The sequence below is a fragment of the Struthio camelus genome, chromosome 23 (assembly GCF_040807025.1).
Source record: "Struthio camelus isolate bStrCam1 chromosome 23, bStrCam1.hap1, whole genome shotgun sequence".
NCBI lineage: Eukaryota > Metazoa > Chordata > Aves > Struthioniformes > Struthionidae > Struthio > Struthio camelus.
The window spans coordinates 5,834,544-5,857,106 of record NC_090964.1 but is presented as its reverse complement, the minus strand read 5'-3'; the positions used below and the strand labels follow the sequence as shown (position 1 = coordinate 5,857,106).

At 46.3% G+C, this 22,563-nt stretch overlaps 1 protein-coding gene across 8 annotated transcripts in view; it reads right to left on the bottom strand.

Annotated features, from left to right (window-relative positions):
• Nucleotides 1-20,560, bottom strand: part of LOC104139569 (lethal(3)malignant brain tumor-like protein 3) — a 49,667-nt gene extending 29,107 nt beyond the window's left edge. The window contains exons 1-9 of one of the 8 annotated variants that reach the window (XM_068917253.1): nucleotides 18,754-19,566; nucleotides 18,539-18,658; nucleotides 7,683-7,836; nucleotides 5,854-5,962; nucleotides 5,122-5,293; nucleotides 3,673-3,730; nucleotides 2,411-2,499; nucleotides 1,147-1,251; nucleotides 346-481 (exon numbers count right to left, since the gene is read on the bottom strand). In XM_068917253.1, the coding sequence (XP_068773354.1) occupies nucleotides 346-481; nucleotides 1,147-1,251; nucleotides 2,411-2,499; nucleotides 3,673-3,730; nucleotides 5,122-5,293; nucleotides 5,854-5,962; nucleotides 7,683-7,836; nucleotides 18,539-18,637 (922 nt within the window). In that variant the 5' untranslated portion in view covers nucleotides 18,638-18,658; nucleotides 18,754-19,566. The other 7 variants (XM_068917254.1, XM_068917255.1, XM_009667778.2 and 4 more) reach the window with 7 other exon arrangements.
• Nucleotides 20,561-22,563: the final 2,003 nt, after the last annotated feature.

The window sequence follows — 22,563 nt, the reverse complement described above, 5'->3', positions numbered from 1 at the left end:
TCTATTTCTCTCTTTTTCACTGCAATGTCTAATCATTAATCTGAAACTGCAAGAGTTTCTAGGAAATGGAAGGCAGGAAAGAAGAAAAAGTTGTGGTCCCCGAAGAGATTCCCTGATTTACTCACTCATCCAATAAATAGTTTTTAATTTGACTAACAACGTCAATCTTTAAGAATATCAAAAGGAAACTGTTTTGTTCTTCTGTGATTCACTGTCTTAATTACACCTCTCCCCTCTAAAGGACTCGGACTGAGCTCGACAATGAAATCATATTAAAAATGAAACATGGATAGCCAGTTCTTAGTAGAATTTACAGTTTCTTGTACACCACTGTAATTTGCCTACCTTTAGGAGGGAGCAGCTTATGATTGGTTTTCTCACACCAGCCGACAGGATGGATGTCTGAGGAATCAGCATTAACCCAGAAGTCATAGCACTCCTGATAGCCATCAAAATGCAATCGCATTCTATAGCCTTGTACCTATAAGCAGGGGAGCTCTCATTATCAAAAAGAATCATAAAGAAGTTAAATAAAAATACTAATGGAATCCTCCTTCCATATTTGGATTTATAAATAAAAGTAAATCTAAGGTCTAATTTATTTTTTAAAAGCCTAATTTTATTTTTCCTCATTTGCACCTCCTAGTTTCCATGCTCCTCTTTCCTCTTTTCAAACAGTAGAAAAGAAAATTGGCCAGTGTAACTTCCTTGGCCTCGTATTCCACATTCCTGTGCTGTAACATCCGGAGCACAAACCCAGCAGGAGAACGTTTATGCCTACAGCAAATCAATGCAGATTTCGCAGAACTGAAAAAGTATAAAAGTATTTCAACTTGCTTTATATTTACTAAGTCTTAGAGTCCAGTTTCATCATTCTTCTTCATATTCATTCACTGCACGGACTAAACAGGTGTATTTTTTCTGAATTACAACTGCAAAAATTTGACAGTAGGTTTTCACGTATAGATCCTCAACCACATAACACTAGTCCTTTAATGTCACCTTCAACTTCTCCTAATCATGTAATTTATTAGACTATTACTCTTGTTGTGTTTCTGATTTTTTATTGGACCAAAAAAACCCCCCTAAAACAAAAACATAAATCTAAATGAGATCTTTGCAATCAGAGACAGGAAGAGTAACTACCTCAGCCACAGTAAGGACACAAAATTGAGATGGGTGTTCAGGATCCAGGCCTTCTAATTTCATTCCGACTTTAAATCCATTTCGGCCTTGTGGGAACGATTGATGCTGTGAGACAAGGGGAAAAAATGGGGGAGGAGAGGAGGAAAAAATTGTTTAATTCCTGAAGACAAAAATCTAATGCAGAGCAACCACCTGCTATGCTTAAGGCTTCAAATTCTTAGTTCACAAAGAAAAACCTATCACTAAATGATTGCTACTTTAATGGACCAGCACAGGTAGAGAGATCAATAAAGGCACAATCACCATATTTCAGATTTACTTAGTATAACATACTAAATACTCTATGAAAAAGACTAAACCAAGAGTTTAGTCCCCTTCACAGCCCAACACAGGAGGGCTGGCAGAAACAGTCAGGAAAGCTAAAATCATTTTGCCTTTATCAGCACGAGGTCTATAGTCCAGACTTTCCCAAAAGACCATGTTCCCTGTAAGATCTCATCTTCAACTGGTAAAAAAGACAAGGCCTGTTTACTCTGGAGTAAAAGTCCATTCATAGAGTCATTCCCAAACACAATTTTTTTTTCAATTTGTTCACAATCTTAATCCGCATTAAACATTTGAAGGACAGAATCAGCTTAAGGAGAAATTTTATCTGGAATTGCAAATGGCTTATTGCAGTACACTGTAACTACTTGTTTTTATTCTCATCTCAGTCTGTAAGGTGCCAAAAGCCCTTGGCTTCAAAGAATTCACTGGGAGACGAACTTTTACTTTGGGCTAAATTCATTCTAAACCTACACTCATTCTCTCCCAACTTAAATGTATTAGACCATGAATGAACATGACTTCCACCCTCCCTTGTAACAATTGCTTCTCATTGAGGTAGTCCATAACAATCCAGCATTCAAAGAGCGAACCGATTGCCAGATTTTGACATAGGAAGGCTGGAAGGGGCACTGTACAACCACAAATCAAGTACAGGGCATATAAGGGACATTAAAATGTTCCCCTCCAATGTTACTTGGCGATTGGCTCACAGCTGATTTATACGGAGCTACCCACAGCAGACTAAACCAGTCATCGTTTATTTGTGAGTGACGTTTGACTGGCTTTTTTGCGGGGCTTTTACTGCCTGCTTACACCAAAACAACCAGTAAACAGAACTGCTGGTCCGATGGCCGTCTCCAGTTCTACTTCCATGAAGTGAGTAGTTCTTGACGTTGCCCGAGAAAAACATAGGAAAAGAGTTCAAAAAGCTGCCAACCTCTCTGAACAGTTTTAAGGGAGCAGCTGGCATCCGTTCCTCTTCTAAGTAGGTAGACCAGTTCCACACCTTCTTCTTCGCAGGAACAACTAAACAAGCAAGCACAGAAAGAAGAATGAATGTTTCTCTCAGATACCTCCCGTTCTGCCCTCTCTTCTCTTTCGCCTCCCATTTCGGCAAGTCATTTATTACAACACCCAGATCCAAACACAGGCACTGCTCTCTTTGGTCAGGTAGAAGGATACTTATATAGCAAGTAGCAAGAGCAGCAGAGGACCTCAGAGTTCACCTCGCCAGCCACATGCATGCCATGGCTGTTATTCCCTTGTGCCCCTCAAAGCAGGCAGTGCTAACCAGCTTTTAAGGAAAAATATGAATTCCAGCAGTAGGACAATCGTGTTCCTTTGGCATTAAAAAAAAAAAAAAATGACATCACAGGTCAAACGAATTGTGGCACCGAAACTGTTGGCAAGCTGCCGACGGAAAGTTGCCACTGCAAAGTTTGGACATGATATAACAATTCTGGAAAACAATTCCTTCTCCCGATATTTCACAGAGGAATAAGGGGTTAGACATGAACTAAAAGACAGCACAGAGAGGCATACAATTGCAGCTGAAACAAACCTAAAACAAAACAAATGAAAAACCAAGTGAATTTTTGGTCAGTTCACAGGATTACGTATATATTTATAACCTGCTAATACAACGATGTATCTAGCAGAAAGGCAGCTACCAGGACAGAGATGAAGACAACAACTTGGCAGGTGTTTGGATTCAGTCTAGCAGGACCACGCTCATCCACACAGTAAATTATATTTTAAAGGCATGTTAAAAATCTCTCCCCAATTTACATAAACCAACTCCCTGAAGGTATATAACAAATCTAACCCAAAGTCTATAAGCAATCGCATGTTGTTTACAGCTTATTTTCTATTCAGAATTTGCAGTCTGTGGCTACGAAGCTCTCTAAAGTCAACGGACAAGAGATTCGTATTGGCTTCAGGGAGCTTTGGACCAGGCTGTCTCCTTCCAGATCCTCTGTGCCGTGCCCGTCACGCAGGCAAGTCCCGCATATTCTAGCTAGCACATTTTAGAAGACTGACTGTGGTAAGAGGGTTATGTACCTAATAAACAATAAGCTATTCTAAATGTGAAATGAGCTCCGCTGCCCTTTCCTCTTCTGCTTACTACTGGTCATTTTATAATAGCTAGTAAGAAAAATCTATAAACATTAAAGAAAAGAGACCATGAGCTTAGCTCACCTTGTTTTATTGGTTTAGTGTTTCTGCGGCCTTTCATATTATTTGATTTATTCTTCTCCTAGACACAGATATGTTAAAAAAAAGTTTAGCAATACTGTTGTTTCCTCTCTCTTTGATCATCTCACAACGTAGGTACAATAAGGATGTAACATGTAACTAACAGAAATATTAGCTAGCATTATTTCTTTCTAAGCAAGCCTGCAAGAGCTTTAGTAGAGTATGTTACAAATATAACTTTCACCCTACAGTATCCCAAAGTGCTTTACGAGTTATTCAATGTAAGTTACTAAAGTTCATTTGAACTTGGCCACTGAAGAGCAGCACAGGACCACAATCTTCATTATGATACACAGGATTTGCTCTCTGCACTCCAGGATTAACGGCTCACACAAGCAACCTTACTGTAATGCTCTATTTTCCCTTCAGATTTTCTTACGTTCATCTATGCCAGAGAACTGATATAGAGAAAAATTATTTACGAAGCCCTGAAGGAAGCAGAAGCTTCAAATGACTACTGTCATAGAAGAACATCCCAGAAAGTTTTGTCTCCCTATGTCACACATTGTGTCAGACTGCCATTCGCATTTCTTCCATGTGGTTTCCATACTCAGGTTAATTCACCCAGGGCTGTCATTTCTCAAAGCAGACCAACAAGGGAAAAATCGGAAATGCTAATCCGTCTGCCAAAACGTGTCCCCAGAGAGACAGTGGGGCAGTTTCAGACGAGGAGTAAAGGCGGGAGGAGATGGAAGCGTTTCTGAAGTCATACATACTTCAAAATATCTTACACCCATCGCAGAGAAAAGCTGAGCGACAAGATGAGTTAAGCTGCTCATGGCATCAGAAATTTCAGCTTGCATAGCCAACAAGCAACTCTGCCAGCAGCTGCGAGCCCAGGTCAGGCCTGGCATCCTACGCCCACAGCGGCCGAGTGCAGACTTGCAAGAAGAAGGGCCCTACGGGGACTAAGATGCCTGATTACAGTTAAGAAAAGATCTGGTGTCCCGACTGAGGCACTTCTCTTCAGTCACCATTAATACGGGTTTTTAGCAGTATACATGCAAGTGCTAACAAAGCAGTCAAATTCTGCTGTCTGCCACTCATCTTCAGCTCCACGAAACAGTTCGTGCCTGTAGTTAGACACATTATTTTGGGGGACAGGAACCTTACTGCATGTATTTTTATTACTGTGAAACATACTTGGTGCACAGGCCTGTAACTTACATCTATACTAAGTTATAGTCTGAATTCTGACTTTGACTCCATGTGAGCTATTCACCAATGTCTCCTCCTTACTAATGTGAATCAGGATCAGGCCCAGACCTTTCCCTCATGGGCGTAGAACAACCTCCATTGGCTCCCTTTTTGTTGCACAGTGAAATTTCAGCCACAGAACTGATTTTGCTCTTTACACTTCTCTTTAAAGAAAATGCATGCAACCTCATTTACCTCATCCTCATCTGCATTTTCCTGCTCCTCCTCAGACTCCAGAAGCAGTCTTCTCTTCCTTCGGAGACGTTTGACAGGTCTGTCAGCCTCATTCACCTGACAGCCAATGCTGACATTATGATTTCTACTATTTCCCCTGTTTCTGCAATCATCTGGAATGTCTCTGGTATCACTAAACACCCAAAATTGAGAACAAAATCAAATTAAAGGCCCAACAACACTCTTGCAGTTTCCCCAGTATCTCTGTACCTCTTCGGCAGAATGAAGACGGTTGGGCTGAGAACCTACCAAGTGAATCACATTTGCAGGATTTTTCTAGTTATTTATTTATTTGAAATCACCCCAAAGTACCTGTACAGCTCTTACTACCGCAGCCGCTCAAGCGGGGTTTTAATGTTGCCTTTTCACAACTTTATGGAAAGTAAGACATCATCCTTATCTGTAGAGGCGGGGAACGGATGCATCAAGCACATAACCAGAGTTTATGCAGATTGGGAAGAGAAGTTAGGATTGAGCTCAGAGAGAGGATGCTTTCCTCAGTCTGGCATGGGAAGCCTCAAGAGTAGGAGGAAGGTCATCAGCAGAGCTTTGCAGGCGGCTCTGCTTCTGCCGTGCCATTTTAACACTTCCTCTGCAGTTTTCGTTACTGTCACAACAGTAACTTTTCTCAAACATTAAATTCTCCTTGGACATTTCTAAACACAGAATAAGAAGAATCTGGGGTTTACTTACCTGCCTCTGTACTGCTGAGAGCATGTTTGAGCACAAAACTTTCCATTCTCAAAGCCATCCATTTGCCTACAGGCTTGGAAATCAGAACAGGGCGCAACGTCTCTGGGCACTGCAAAAGCAAAGAAAAAGAAAAGTATTAAATGTAAGGATTAAAAATGTGTACTTTTTAAACACCCTTCATACATGGAGTTCAGGCAAAGCCCTTTACAAACTTTCATCAAGTGAACCTCACTGCCCCCCACTGTGAGGAAAGTAATTAGCTGTGCTTTGGCATATAAAAAAGTGTACCATCTCATTAAAGAAAATCACATATAGCTGTAATATTTTAATTTCAGAGAAACCCTGCCCTCTGCAAAAGTGTCAGAGAAGGATATAATCTCAAGGCTGTAACCAGGATACAATCAGAAACCTTTTTACGTTTCTTTATTTCTAGCAACCCTCTAACTTGAAAGAGGAATGTAAAACAAGTCTACCTTTTTTGCATACTTATAATACAAAGTTGGTTAAACTTTATCACTTCAGCCTTTACATACGCTTTGGACTTTCATATGCAGCCTCTAAAAATATCAATATTAATAGCAAAATAAAAACAATTATGTTTAGCAAGAGAAACATCTGAACGAAAACATAGTAACGTAAGGAATAACCCCAACGTACCACTTAAGTTTACTTTCTGCAATGATCTGAGTTCTTCCTAACGCAAATTAAACACTTCAATATTAAATATTTTAACAAAACACAGCCGCAGTGATCCACAGCATCAGGAAACTGCACTAGCTTGATGCATACTTCATTCAAGTAATCTTACGCACAAATTCTGCATGTGGGCTCCTATGCATACAGTGTCATTCCTATTCTGGATTTAGTGGCACAGTTTGCATGCACTGCTTTGATCGACCCAGTTTTGAATGCACCCTTTAACAGTTTTAAAAAGCACAACCCAAAACATTGAGAAAACAGTTAGCTTGCTTTTTCCTAGTCTTCTCACCAGTATTCGTACTTAATTCTGTTAAGATGACGGAAATGTTTCATTTATATTTGATTGTTTCCAATAGCCCAATGTGGACGTCAGATGGTCCTGGCTGAAACTGGGCTGATAAACCGCCCACAAATAGAGTGCACGTATACCTGGTTGTGCTACAACTTAAAACCTCTCTATATGCCACTGGGGACCAATGATTCCTGTCAGGGAGAAGACAAAACGGGGAAAATTTGCAACACTGATGGCACCTCCAGAGCTTTGCTCAATTAGAAGTCATGCTGACATACAGAACAAACTTGGATTAAAAGGGTGAGGAAAAACTCTCCGTGCTGGGGTGACCATGTAAGAACCAACTCTTCGCCTAATGGACTGATGTTTCCTTAACTCTCTCACCTATAGGAGGTCTATCCTCAGTTAGTGCGAGTATAAGCAAAAGCCTGGAAGAGTAAGTGGAGATCTTGCAATGAATCCTGAGACAAGAAAAGCCAGCAGGGAGACAGGTACAAAGCTTTCCTACCAGAACAGAACTTTCTTTCAAAATCCTGGGGAAAGCCAACTGGCAGATGCTCATCCAGGCAAGCAACAAGAAGAGAGAGGTTTGCTCTTCCCAGACCCGAATCCTACTTACCTTCCACAAAGAGGAGCACAACACCTGAGCCAGGTACTGTCACGACTCTGCGATAATTACATTCTCCCTAAATACTTCTAAAATATTCAAAATAGACAGTGACTCACCACAGAGTCTGTGCCAGGCAGCGCTGTGCTACCGAAATAAATGTTTTGGTTTGACCTGCTTCTGGAAGCTTTTTCAGAAACTGCACGTACGTATGAGCAGCAAAAAGCTCACCTTTCAGATCAGCGCTAGAGGCAGTGGGAGCATCGACAGCAGCAGGAGCAAGGCTGGCTAGGCTGGCATTCGCTGCTAAGGTTGAAAGAGTTTTTATGGCTTCTGCTTCTGCTTCAGTAATGATTTCTAGCATCCCAAATTCATTTACACAGAACTGCAGGCAACAGAAAAAAAAAGCAGGCAAATGAGCAACAGCAAATGGGCTAGAAAGGGGGACAGGAGGGAAGAGGATTCCTTGAGAAACAAGTAGGTACGGGATAAAGAAGTGGTTGCACATACAAAAGCATAAAAAAAACCCCCACATCCCCAACACGGCTCTTCCTCAACATGTCAGAAATGGGCCTAAAAAACCCAATGATGCATTTCACTGTCAAAGGAGGAAAGCGATGTTTACTCTGCCTGCGTTTCCCTTATATATCTCAGACCTCTGACTACCTAGAAACATAGCAGAACACGCACCCTCGCAACAGAGGTTTGGCTAAATTGCTTTTCTGAGGGTCATCCACCCCCATCCACCAAAGCACAATCGCACTGATTGTAGTTATCAGGTATAGCAACTTCCCTAGAGTCTTAGGGCAAGTAGGAATCGCCCAGCCATTGACACAAAGGCCACGTTCCTATAACCATTGTTTTTTGGGGATCTCGTCCGTTCAGTCCTCCCGGCTGGCCCTGGCTGAGCTTGAAAGACCTCCAAGCGCAGCGACAGTTGGGAGTGCACAAATGCCGCAAGCGTCTAGAGCTGGAGACTAAGAGGCCAAGCAGTTCCCAACCTTTCTTCAACTACCCTTGACGGCCCTTTGGGAAATGAGCTCCTCGGAAGGGAGGAGGGCAGAGGAACGTGGGAATACGCAGAGGCAAAACTGCCAAAGAGCTGCAGATGCTGAGAAATAACTAGCTTTACTTTTGCTCCTTGCACAGTATCACAGTTCAGTGAACAACGCAGCAGGGCCCTGGCCTAAAGACAGATGAAAGAACCTCAAGTTCAAGTCTACAGCCCACTACAAACACCCCTAAAGTTACAGCGAAGGTGCCGCAGGCGAGCTGCGCCCAGCATGGCCAGGAGTCACGGTGGCCGAGAGAGATGGCAGCTCCCAGTCCCAGCGCCCCGAGTTTCCACTTGTTGCCGACCCTCTGCCTTGCACGCAGGGAGGAAGCCGTCAGTCAGCTGATGGGATGATCCTGCCTCACCCGCGGCAGGATCTTCCACGGAGATGTCGTCAGCCCGCAGCTCCTCTGCCCTGACACAGCCCTTGCTTGCCGGTCCCGTGCACGCACCACCTACTCTGTTACAGGCCAAGAGTAAATTTGGATGCAGAACAAGAAAACCCCCTCTAGACACACAGTAAAGCACTCACACTGCGGGGTAATTATAGAAAGCCAATTACATATGGTAACTGTTTTTTAAGCACTTCAGCTTAAAAAATTTCTTGGGCTGGGAAGGAACACGTCATTGGGCCTGATAAAATATTATTAAAGCGTGCGAAATGGTGTCAATGTGCATCTCTTAGTAGTGCCCGTGTGCAAAGGTAATGCACACCAAAAACCACCGTTCTGATCCCTGAAGAGTCGTCGCTTCCTTGATCTTCTTTACTGTCTGCAACATAGAGCTACCGACTCCAGAATGAAAGACACAAGTCAACAGCAGCTTGCATTTGCAAGCTCTGCTCCAAAGCTTTTATTCACAGTAGTTTATTAGTTTGACATCTTTTCTCAGCCATAGGCTCTTTGCTCAAACCCGGCAAACCCAGTTTAAAAGCATCTGCTGCACCTCTGAGGCAGGGCTTGTCCCCGCCTCGAGAGAAGCGCTCTTCTCCTGCAGGCTTCCTGCTCTCAGGATCGGATCTGTATCAAAGTCTTACCCCAAATGTTCTCCCCCCTCCCCTCTCTTTTTGATCTGAAGCCTGTACTTAAAGCTTCAGAGATGCTGGACTTATGTCTAAAAACCTTACTTCTTCCTCTGCGGCTCCAAAGTGACAGAGCATCATTCTTATTTCAGCAAGAACAGAAATAATCCATTTGAAAGAAATGCTAATTCTACGTGGGACCAAGCTTCCTGTAGGAGACAGGCTAGTTTAGAGAAGAAACCTATGGCTTTCCTGAAAGAGCAGCAGAGCGGGCTGGGACCGCAGGAGCTCCTCGCGATCAGAGATGGGGACAGCTCTGCGCTGGGGACACAAGCCAGCACAGCTAGGTATCATGTTCCAGCTGAACATCTTACCCCACTTGCTAACTGGGGTATTCAGCGCTCTTAATCTTTGATAATCTAATAGAAAATAATGTAGTGTCATTTGGCGTCTTTCAGTCTAACACCACTGCGCTTTGTTGACTCTACTGTTAGGAGGAATCAATAGAAGCGAAGCTGTGTCTGTAAAGGAACGTTACCGCTGCTTAAGAGGAAACCCGTGGTGAAGACCGTCAAGCTCTTTTAGGAAGTAAAGTATAATGGCTTCAATTACAGGTAAAGGGCAAACATTAGGCCACCCAAAATCCGAACGATTTCCTAGAAAGTCAGTGGATTTAGTTCTCTGCCAGCTCCATGACAGTGTAATTCACCAGTTTCCAAATACTCCAAGCATATAAATTATCCACGTTCTCTTGATGTTAATAGACAAGCATTTTCCTCAGACTAAGTCAGGTTTGACAGCTCCCAGAGTAGACTTTTCTACACAAAGGGGAAGAGACGAGCAGAGGAAGGGGGAAGATGGTCAATATTTTCAGAACATGGGGGCAGGAAGTCCCAATTTTGAGTGCCTGGTGTGACACCGACAATCTGATTTTTCAGTCCTCTCATGTCCCTTGAGCTCCAATTTATTTCACTTGAAATTGATTTTTTTCCCCCCCTCTTAAAGATTTAGGACTTGCACAGTCTTGCGGACAATTTTATGTATTCATTCTCAACCACCAGCAGTGCAATCAAACCGAAACAGCAGCGGAAGGTGATCCAGGAACCAGTCGGTTGAGGCTCCCCATCCTCCACCGCAGCACACCACGTACGCGGCCATCAGATCTTGGTTCTCATTTACCTAAGAGCTGTCTTAGAGTCCCTATCCTGAATACGTAACCTAGGTACAGACAGCTGTCAAAAGCCACAAAAATAATCCCTGATGTGAAAAGAACCTAAAGGCCCAACCCTACAAATACTCACTCACGAGAAAATGTCTTTCTCATGCTGGGCTGAGCTTAACAGGATTTCTTGCCTGAGAAAGTTGAATTGACATGACCGAGAACTAGGAAGATCAGGCCCTAAACTTCTATTCAGCAGAAAAGAATTTTTTTTTAAAAAGAATAACTGCCTACCTTTAGAAATTCCAAATCAGTTGAGGAAAAAATGAGGAGGGGGGGAAGGGGGAAAAATACCTTCAGGCTTTCGGAAACATTACTAAAATGTCACCACTTGCTTGGGAACTCCAACCCAGATGTTCAAATCAAAGTTTTTCCATATAGCTAGAGAATATTTGCAAGTGTAGTGTGCTGCCAAAGGCATGGTGGCCACTCGTTCATTGTGTTCCTTGGTTTCTTACTTTTATGTTGCTACCAGGCAAGGTACCAATGCCGTCTTTCCAGTCTAAGGCACCCAGTACATCGGAGCCTGCTGTCGAGGTGTGGGCGATGCTCTCCGAGACGCTCTGTTCCATCTTTCTGCTTATTCTTTAGGCTCTTTATTTAGTTTTAAGAAAGAAAACTAGGGTTTGAAAACAAAACAAAAAGACAGAGGCATAGAATAAAATGTCGCTTGCATTTCATGAAGGGTTTTTAGAGCGATATTGGTTTCAGAAGATGGGGAAAAGGTGTCAAACTGGCATTTTTAAATTAATTTTTAGTTAAGTGTCTTGGGCAAAAAGTTAAGCGTTAAGCAAATATGCCGTCTGCGCACACAAAGATAACCAAATGAGATGCAACAGTTGGTATGTATGATGTTAATGCCCATTACAGTTCACAGGTAAGATCCTGCGTTCTCTACATGCAATAGGATCTTTGCTCTGGATCTTAGTATCAACTTACGATTACAAAAATCACACATACCCAGGTGCCTGCACAAACTTAAATACAGTATCCAAGTTGTTCAAACTTGTCACAGTGAAGAGCAGCAGCACCTAACAACTGTTGCCAGATCACTCTATACTACTGTAACGCTTAGCCTCTATGCTAGAAACACTATAAAGCTCTTAAAACGCTTAGGCGCTACCCACTGCCGCGTTGTCACAGCAGATGAACTAATGGCCTCCATTAGAGCAATCGACTAAAAGCCAGACTGCTATATGGACCCCTGTACCCAATTACTCAGCTATTATTGCGGTAGACACCAAACAAATACTGACCATAAATTAACTGTATGTTATCGCCCTTTACATGTAACCCGAGTATTTTCAGCTTACAAACGTAGCTGCTTGCTGGAAAAAAAAATATTCACAACCTTTCCCTGAACTGGCAGCTCTACTAATTTTTCCAGTGCAAGCAAACACCGTTAATTTCAAAAAAAGCACAGGCCAAAGGACAACTTAAGTCTAATTCCATTCCTTTGGAAAGGAGTCAAATCCGCTCAAGGATGACGGTCTTCTCACCCCGACTTTTGGTTGCCCAAGTTAGACACAGTCACTCTGAGCTCTCTACTCAATGGCAAGACCAGTGTCATCCAGGAACAATTTACCCGACCTGCCTCTGGCAGGTTATTTGCCTTCTGCAACCTCAGGAAGTGCCTTACCGTGAGGCGGCCAGGGCTAGGTTTTCAGTAGGTAGGTGCTTAGAGCAGGGGAAACCTTGCTCTAAAGTCTTTGAGGTGTTAAATCACGTGCAGGTTGAGAGTGCAAGTTAATTGCAGCCAAAGGCAAAGCCACAGATCTGCGGTCGGACAATTCATGGTGTCCGAGCACCCCTGCAGCTCTAATGCGAGCATCACAAGCTCGTTATGGTTATCTTATTAGGTCAGTAGCAAGACAGACATCTGCAGGCTGCACCACCAAGTACCTTTGGGTATTACGACCTAATCCCTGTAGAAACAGTTCTTCTTTCTTTTTTTCTCCCCTTTCTCCAGGTGTCAAAATCCAACTACTTACGATCCCGTACAACCGTGGAGATCAGCAGCACAGCCGCTGGTCAGAACAAGCTTGGAAATGGGAATCGGCTAACCGGGGCAGCGGCCAAACTGCGGACGCCGGTTCAGCTCCCACTCAACTAACAGAAGTTCCAGGAGCTGGAGGTCGGAAGCCGGTGTCCGCAGTTACGTACACAGCGGAGATCCGCGGCGACCGCGACATCACAACCGCGTGCCACCCATCCACGGAAGGTTTGTTTTTTAAAAATCAGACTAAGTGTAAAGTCAGATTGAACAACTGTAGCCAAAGGCTCACCGTACGGGCATGTTTGGTGTAGCCTTGTACATCTATAGAAATGTATAGCCTATGTTTCGATGCCAGTTCTCACGAAGATGAGGAAATATCCCTTTTGAGCTGTTATTCTTTGAATTTAGGCTTTAAAAATAAAGAAGCTCGAGCATCAAGACAACTTACAGAGTTCTCTTTGGAGAAAGGGCTTTTGAAGATGCTCGGACAGGACTCTGAAGTAGTTAAGCTAGGGAATTTATTTAAAACTGGACCAGGAAAAGTGTCAAAAAGCATAACGCACACAATTTTATTCTAACAAGAAAAGACACGATAAAAGAGCGGGCCTTTTTCCATCTGTATATTTTATAAATCTATTAAAAACTCTAGAAAAACGTAACAAAGAAATTACTTATTTTATAATGCTCCCCATCCGAACCATCTACAATAAAGCCAAAATAGCCAATAAAGGGAAGCAAACTATGCAATTAAAAAGGCAGCAAAGCCTAACTTGAAAAACTTGTAAAAAGCCACAGTGATGCACAAATGTCTCCCATTTGCCCCCATTTGTGATTGCTTTTCATCTTTAACGTTTTAAGACTCAGAAACATTAATGTAAAAGAAGATATAGTAACACTAAGAGAAGATACGGGGCCCCAAGCTGCAGATTCCTATTTGTAAAGTGATAAGTGACTAACATGTCTGCAGAGATAACGGTTCGTAATTAATATGCCACCACCCAGATCTCAGTGCGTTATCTCTAGAGACGGGGAACAGTCCATAGCACAAAGTCAGAAACTTGTTTTGACCTTGTTTCTACCACTGAACCACCATGCAGCCCTGGAAAACTATTTCATGATTACTGCACGAAACCCGCTTTGGCTTTTAACATCCATTTTGCCTTAGCTGAAAAGAGGCAGAAGCTCACGCAAACAAATAAAAGCATTAAGGCTAAATGGGTTGATTGGGGCTCACTATATTTCTTTATGCACGGTCAGGCCTAACGGGAAGAAAAGCATGTCGAAAGAAAATCCATTTCACGTGCTACCAACTTATTTCCAATGACAGGAGGATTTCAGGGTCTTTATACCAGTGTAAAAGTTGAGAAATACAACGGCAAAATAAACCCCAAAATTTTAAATCAAGCAACAACAACGTGGAGTTAACAGTCCTTCTGGCTAAGCCTCTATGTAATAAGAGACAAACTCCCATCCAAGAAACAACTGGCATCGAGAAAAGCATCTGAGACTGTGCTGTTCTGGGAACAGCTGATGTATAAATCTCCTTTCTTCCCCAAAACAGAATGGGAAAGTAGGAAAGCTGGTCATTTCATTTAGTGTAATACACAGGCATGAAGAAAACGCTGCAATTCAGAGCTCCATATATCCTCGAGCTTCTTGCAACATTTGGTTAAGGTATCTAACAAACACGTTAAACAAAACACCTGTAATTCACTCTTATAAAGCTAGTGGAGAACTGAATTGCAATTTAAAGAGAAGCAAAAAATAAAAATAAAAAAGATCTAAGTCTTCTTGCAGGGCACAACTAATCTGGTCTCAAAAACTGCTTGGAGACTTTACCAGTTCAGCCACAAAAATCATTTGCCTGTTCTTCGCTGTGATGATGACTGATGATATTTTACTTACTCATCAAAAACTATTCCTCACCTCAGGCAAGTAATATTTTGCAAGGCTGAACTGATCCCCTTTACCAAGAAAACCCGCCTCACCTCCAGGAACCTCATGAGTCTAGTCAGAGACACTGTTAGCAGCCACCAGCACGCATTTAAGTGCATGAATAAGACATAGTTGCTTTCACTCTCTTCTACGCCAATGAACAACAAGGAAAAAAAAAATCCACAAGATTTTCTCCACCTAAAGTTACAGAATGCCAGCCTCCATCTGTTGTGCTTCCCACTATTTTTTGGTTCTCAGGAAAGGAGAGAAGAGTTATCACTACAAAAGAATGGGAACATTCCTCCGGAAGACTAGGGAAAAGGATGGTCTACGAGCGGAGAGGGATGCTTACGGCACTAGGCGAGAACTGAGAAGAAACGTCCGTGTTTTGTCTTAGCTCTGCCATAGGAACTCTTAAGATAAACTGCTTTGGTTTTCCCAAGTTTGTGATGTTCATTGGGACAACACGGCCCTTCCAAGGTCATTGTAAGTACACATTAACGTATGGAGGATGCTCAGATGTCATGGCACCAGGAGACGGATAAACAGGTACCAAAGCTATGTGATTTTGATCAATTTATAAGATCAGACAGCAACACCGTGCGTTCACTCTAAACCTAAAAGTTGATCCAAGTGCCGAGTCCAAACAAGCACAGTAGCTATCTCTTGGTTTCTTGACACGGTTGCATCAAAAATATACACACACACACACACGTCTCTTCAAGCTGTGGTTAAGCTTCATCCACGTACGATCATACTCACCTTGCTACCTTTAAGTTCATATGACAACCGGAAGCGAGCAGGGGAGCAGACTTTTCCCTGCCCTTTTTGCTGCCGAAGCTGAGCAGGGCATACAACGCTACGCTGAAGACTATTTCAGCCTCTTCCCAACAGAAGGGGAGGGAAACTAAAGAAGGCACAAAACATACTTTCACATCCACAGAATTCATGCTTTCTCTTCGTTTATTGAACGCGAGGAACAGAAGTACAGTCTTAACTTCATTTTTATGGCCTTCGTTAAACTCGTTCACTGTTGAGCCTCATTTCCCTAGCTCCTCGTCTCTCTCTGCTTCACTCTCATGCCCTAATTTAAGGGCTCTGGCAATATTTTACTGCTCTTGGAAAAACCAGCAGTCTTGGAGAAGGAAGTCACCTGCTCGGCCACAGACACAGCACAGCGCAAACAGCACTATTTCAAACTTGCTCTGCCAGGAGGCCTAGAGAAGCGTCCACGACCATGTCACCACTAACCCTGCTCTCTTTACTGAGCCAGTCATTTGAGGGAATCACAACCAAGACGATACCGACACACACCCTAATGAACTGCCCTCAACGCCACACAGAAAACACACACCCGGGGATGTGTCATGTTCATAAGAACAACTGAAAAAAGTCACCGAAAATATTCCTTATTGAGACGTAATAGCTTTTGACATAATAATAGCTTATTGAGACGTAATAGCATTTCTAAATCTGACCTTATTTCTACCACAGCAGATGCAAGGCACAAACACTTTCTATTACCCTTAATCAGAAATGTTTTCACTCGAAAGTTAATGACCTGTAAGCAAGCTGTAAGATTTGTGATTTAAAATAAAGTCGACTTGGTAACACAAAAAAATTCTAGTACTAGGGGGAAAAGCAATTCTTTAAATAGGCAACTAAAATTTTAGTCACATCACTTAAGTTTAACTAAGATACCAAGGAGGAGTTTTGCATGAAACATGCTCTTAAAAGTAGTTAATGAAAGCAGCCACGAGGACCATGCCATTACCCATAGCATGTTGTTGTTCTTAAACATTTTCGATGTCTGAAACTATTGCATATTGGATGCAGGCTCCCAAACAGAAATCTCAAAGGGATGTCAAAGCTCTGTGCTAGTTATTTTATTTGCTTCTGTTCTGAAGCTGCTTTATTACATTGTTCTTTTCTGAATATTCATCTCATGCTTTTGGGGGGGAATATATAATTAAGGTTGGTTATCTAAACTCCAAACGACTGATGTTAAAGAGACTACTACTAACCCCAAGGACTATCACTAACTACTCCAAAACAGTTTTTACGTGTATCATATAGATATCAATAACAATCGCTCCAGATTGAATAATTCATGTTTAGGTCAAGTATTTTGAAGAAAAAAAAAAGTGCATGGAATTGACACAGTAATCTTAAAAAATAAAATAAAATACAAACAAGATTGTCATTCAGATGCATTTGATGTTGAAATCAACAGGCAGCACCAGCCAGAGTGCCCATACCCTATGTACATAATTGTGCAACAAAAATTGCAAAACAGAATTTTTTCTGGTAGTTGTTTTCTAAACGGCTTGGTACTAGCAGGCAATAAAAGTGTTATGTGCAGATTTAGCATTACTAAAGAATGAAGGAATTAGGGTAAAACCTGGCACAGATGGCCACATAAAACTATCCCAAACTTCCTGCAATTAGCTGTATGTACGGAAGAAAAAAATGGCCGAATATTTGCAAATTTAACCGGCAATATTGCTATCATATAAGGCCCGTTTCAACAATGCACTTAAGCATATGCTTAGACCTATTTGATATCCTAGAGGAATCTCTGTATGTTTAAAGCCGTGTGTGCTTCAGCGCTTTGCTGGCAGCGTCTACTCAAGCGTCCAGAACGCCACGCTTTCTTTACTATGACTGCACAACTTAACTTTCTGCTTAAGGAAGTAGCACCCAAATTCCCAGAAAATTCTTAAAAAATCAAACAACAAAACCTCACACCCATACAGAAGCACCATCACATCCACATGTGGTTTACAACCTTTGTGATTTATAAAACAAGGATAAACAAAAGATACTTTGGGTCCCGATATACCTCCTTTGGCTCGAGTGCAACAAGAGTTATAAATGAGAGTTAAGATGATGTTTTTCCTCAAGAAACCCAATGCTCTATCCCCGATCTTGCCAGTTCTGCTCTCTCAGCAGAGTGAGCAAAGGCAGCAGTGGGTTTTCTCTTTTAATGCAACTGCATGATACCACGGGAAGGACAACTGACCAGGCAAGGGCCTCTCGCTTCTCAAAAGATAACAAAATTCATCTTAATGGGATTGGACTGTTTCCTATGTATTTGCTTTCCTTTTTTTTAAACTTCTTAAACGTTCCAATACTCCATAACCTCAGCCGAAAATTCACATTATGCTGAAGTTAAATATAGGAGCTCCGGCACCGATGGGGAAAACAGAGCTGAGCATCCTGCCCTTCATCCCATCAAGCCCATGAGCCCTCCCGGACTCCGGTTCTCCACAAATCCCATTGCAAAGAGGCAAACGAGTCGCACGACAGGTAACGGCAGTGACCGCTGGGACCAGCTGTTCCTGTACCTGGGACCAGCTCCTCTGCCAGCGGGACCTCAGCTCCGCACCTCCCTGCTACCAGCCGGAGGGCAACGGGCAGAAGAGCTTTGATCTCACTCACATCCTTCAAGAACGAACTCCGCTGTGGGTTCAAGCAAGAAACCTGGACATAAGCAAGTATTTTGTTTCATTTAAAAGCTAAAGCATAAACAGCGTCATCAAATCCCGTATGCTTCATGAGTACAGCTTCTACCTCCCTTTGCTTAGATATACCTTGCTTTTATTCCACTATTTACCCTGATTCAATAAAAAAGAAATAATAGCAATAATAAAACCAACACACAAGACAAGCTGGAAGATGCTAAACCTAAAAATAAAACATGCATTCTAAGGAGGTAAAGTATTTTGCTGATAAATTGAACTCTCCTCTGGAAAGTAATCTGCCAAATTCAGAAGCTAAACTGCAAAAGAGAAGGAATTAAACTTCAAAGACAAAGCTAACCGTCAAGGTAGAAGCACAACTTTTGCAATAACAAACATACAGTCCGGACAGCAGACACGTTACTGGCAGATCTACCGTATCCATCACGTCCTTTCCACTCTAAAGGATGCTCAACACAGGGATTTACCAGTCTCCCCATCAAACCGTTTCCAGTATCTTTCTGTAAGAAAAGAGAAGAATACGGGCAATATCCTTCACCCAGAGAGCAGTTAGCGCTGCTAACCAGGAAGGACTGGGCTCGGTCTCTTTGACTACCTGATTCCAAGTGTCAAAGTTTTATTTCCAGTTGCCATCGCTCATTAGCGAGTACACGTTTCGTTGGCTTTTTCTCCGCAGTCTCTGATCTGATTCTTCAGCCCCCAACGCGACCTTCTTCTCTCTCCTCTACCTCAGGATGGCAGCCAGCACTAAGACACATGGCTGGAGGGCCTAAAATAACTGCTGTCACATTTCCGTTTGGTTTTGACCCAATGTAACTATGTTTTCCTGATCCTCAAATCTCGCAGTCCTACTAAGGGAACGCAGGCCCCCCCGAATCCCTTTCCATCACCCTCCTGTGCAGGGGCCGGGCAGGGTCGCACGCGGGAGAGCGGACACGACGGCGCTCAGGACACCCTACACGGAGCCTCTGTGTCCACCAGCACCACCCTGCGAGAATCTGCTTTTATTACCCATCTCCTAGGGTCAGGCACGCCGTCGGCTGCGCTCTCCACCTCTCCAAGAGCATCACGGCTCACATGGAAGAGGACAAGGGCATTATACTGAGGCTTTAGCCCACAACTCGTTTTACCTGCTTCTCCTGCAGGTAAAAAACAACCACATTTCAAGCCAAGCACTGGAAGCACAATCGTAGAGGCTGTTGTAAATAAATTCTGGATGCTAACTTTAAATAATCCCCCTAAGGAGCAACTCTCCTACCGTCACCCTAAAACCGCAGGGAATGAAGAAGCGGCGTTAAAGCCATAAGTACCCATAAGCACGGCCTGAAAATACAGCCTTAGGTCCCGGGAAGCCGGTCGGTCGGGGATGAGCTGCAGAGCACATCTGCTCCCAACCGCTCACCCCGTTGCGACTTACTTCTTATGGCCAAAAAAAAAAAAAAACCCAAGAAAAGCCAGAGAAGTTCACTTTGGCCGTGAAAAAGAGAAGTTGCTCCGCGCAACCCGCCTGATTTTTACTATTACTAATGATTATTATGCGTCTTTTACAACACCAACTAGAAATCCTCTCTAAGCGACTGTCCCACCCTTTAAATAAATAAATAAAAGGCGCCGTCCCGCTCGAACAAGGCAGAGGGGAGCAGCACGGCGCTGGGGTTCACCGCCGCCCCAAGCGCCTCGCCTACCAGGCGGCCGCAGCACCCAGCGCCCGTTTTCCCTCCTTCCCGCTCCCGCCGCAGCCCACGCGGGCGCCAGCGACGCCGCACGCAGCCGGGCGCCGCAGGCCACAGCTCTCTCCCCCTTCACCCCAAGTACGGACCGGTCCCTATGGGTTTATATATATATATGTAATTTTAAACTTGCCTAATAAGTATCTGAATAAATTACAATAAGTGTTTTCACACTGAAATACCGCCCCCCGCCCCGGTGCGGGGTCTTCAGCCGCCTCCGCCTCGGCCGTGCCCGCATCCCCCCTCGGCCCGGCCCGGCGCGGCCCCCGCGGCGCCGCTCTCCCACCGCCTCCCGCGGGGCCAGGCCGCGGCCCGGCGGCGGCCCGGAGCGGAGCGGGGCGGGGCGGGGCCGGCCCAGCCCCGGCCGCGGCTCCCAGGGCCGCGGAGGCTCCCGCCGCCGCCGCCGCCGCCGCCCGGCCTCGGCCCTGCCCGGCCCGGCCGCCGCCCCCCGCAAGATGGCGGCGCGCGGCCCCCGCGGGCGCTGCGGCCCCCGCGCTCCTCCGCCCGCCGCCCCGGCCCCCGCCGCCGCCGCCGCCGCCACTCACCGTCGCGCCGCGCCGCCCGCCCGCCCTCGCCTCGGCTGCGCTTCCCTCCTCAACTCCGGCAACGATTTGCTGCCCCAGCGGCGCCGCGGGCGGCCAGGGCGCATGCGCGGCCTCCGGCTCCGGCTCCGGGCCCGGGCCCGGCTCGGGCTGCGCTGGGGGCCGGGGAGCCGGGGCCTCGGCGGCGGGACGGGGCGGGGAAGGGGAACTGGGCTGCGGCTGGTCCCAGGCACCGGGATGGGATGGGGTGCTGGTCCCGGGCACTGGGATGGGATGGGGTGCTGGTCCTGGGCACTGGGATGGGATGGGGTGCTGGTCCCGGGCACTGGGGTGGGATGGGGTACTGGTCCTGGGCACTGGGATGGGATGGGGTGCTGGTCCCGGGCACTGGGATGGGACGGGGTGCTGGTCCCGAGTACTGGGGTGGGATGGGGGGCTGGTCCCGGGCACCGGGATGGGATGGGGTGCTGGTCCCGGGCACTGGGATGGGATGTGGTGCTGGTCCCGAGTACTGGGGTGGAATGGGGTGCTGGTCCTGGGCACTGGGATGGGATGGGGTGTTGTTCCTGGGTACAGGGGTAGGATGTGATGCTGGTCCTGGGCACCGGGATGGGATGTGGTGCTGGTCCCGGGTACTGGGGTGGGATGGGGTGCTGGTCCCGGGTACCGGGATGGGATGGGGTGCTGGTCCCGGGCACTGGGATGGGACGGGGTGCTGGTCCTGGGTACTGGGGTGGGATGGGGTGCTGGTCCCGGGTACCGGGATGGGATGGGGTGCTGGTCCTGTGTACTGGGATGGGATGGGGTGCTGGTCCCGGGCACTGGGATGGGATGGGGTACTGGTCCTGGGCACTGGGATGGGATGGGGTGCTGGTCCCGGGCACTGGGATGGGACGGGGTGCTGGTCCCGAGTACTGGGGTGGGATGGGGGGCTGGTCCCGGGCACCGGGATGGGATGGGGTGCTGGTCCCGGGCACTGGGATGGGATGTGGTGCTGGTCCCGAGTACTGGGGTGGAATGGGGTGCTGGTCCTGGGCACTGGGATGGGATGGGGTGTTGTTCCTGGGTACAGGGGTAGGATGTGATGCTGGTCCTGGGCACCGGGATGGGATGTGGTGCTGGTCCCGGGTACTGGGGTGGGATGGGGTGCTGGTCCCGGGTACCGGGATGGGATGGGGTGCTGGTCCCGGGCACTGGGATGGGACGGGGTGCTGGTCCTGGGTACTGGGGTGGGATGGGGTGCTGGTCCCGGGTACCGGGATGGGATGGGGTGCTGGTCCTGTGTACTGGGATGGGATGGGGTGCTGGTCCCGGGTACTGGGATGGGACGGGGTGCTGGTCCCAGGTACTGGGATGGGATGGGGTGCTGGTCCTGGGTACTGGGATGGGTTGGGGTAGTGGTCCCGGGCACTGGGATGGGATGGGGTGCTGGTCCCAGGCACCGGGATGGGACGGGGTGCTGGTCCCGGGCACTGGGATGGGATGGGGTACTGGTCCTGTGTACTGGGATGGGACGGGGTGCTGGTCCTGTGTACCGGGATGGGATGTGGTGCTGGTCCTGGGCACTGGGATGGGACGGGATGCTGGTCCCGGGTACCAGGATGGGATGTGGTGCTGGTCCTGTGTACCGGGATGGGATGGGGTGCTGGTCCTGGGCACTGGGATGGGACGGGATGCTGGTCCCGGGTACCGGGATGGGATGTGGTGCTGGTCCTGTGTACTGGGATGGGATGTGATGCTGGTCCCGGGTACTGGGATGGGATGGGGTGCTGGTCCCGGGCACTGGGATGGGATGGGGTGCTGGTCCTGGGTACCGGGATGGGATGGGGTGCTGGTCCTGGGCACTGGGATGGGATGGGGTGCTGGTCCTGGGCACTGGGATGGGATGGGGTGCTGGTCCTGGGTACCGGGATGGGATGGGGTACTGGTCCCGGGCACTGGGGTGGGATGGGGTACTGGTCCCGAGTACTGGGGTGGGATGGGGGGCTGGTCCCGGGCACTGGGATGGGATGTGGTGCTGGTCCTGGGCACCGGGATGGGATGGGGTGCTGGTCCCGGGCACTGGGATGGGATGTGGTGCTGGTCCCGAGTACTGGGGTGGAATGGGGTGCTGGTCCTGGGCACTGGGATGGG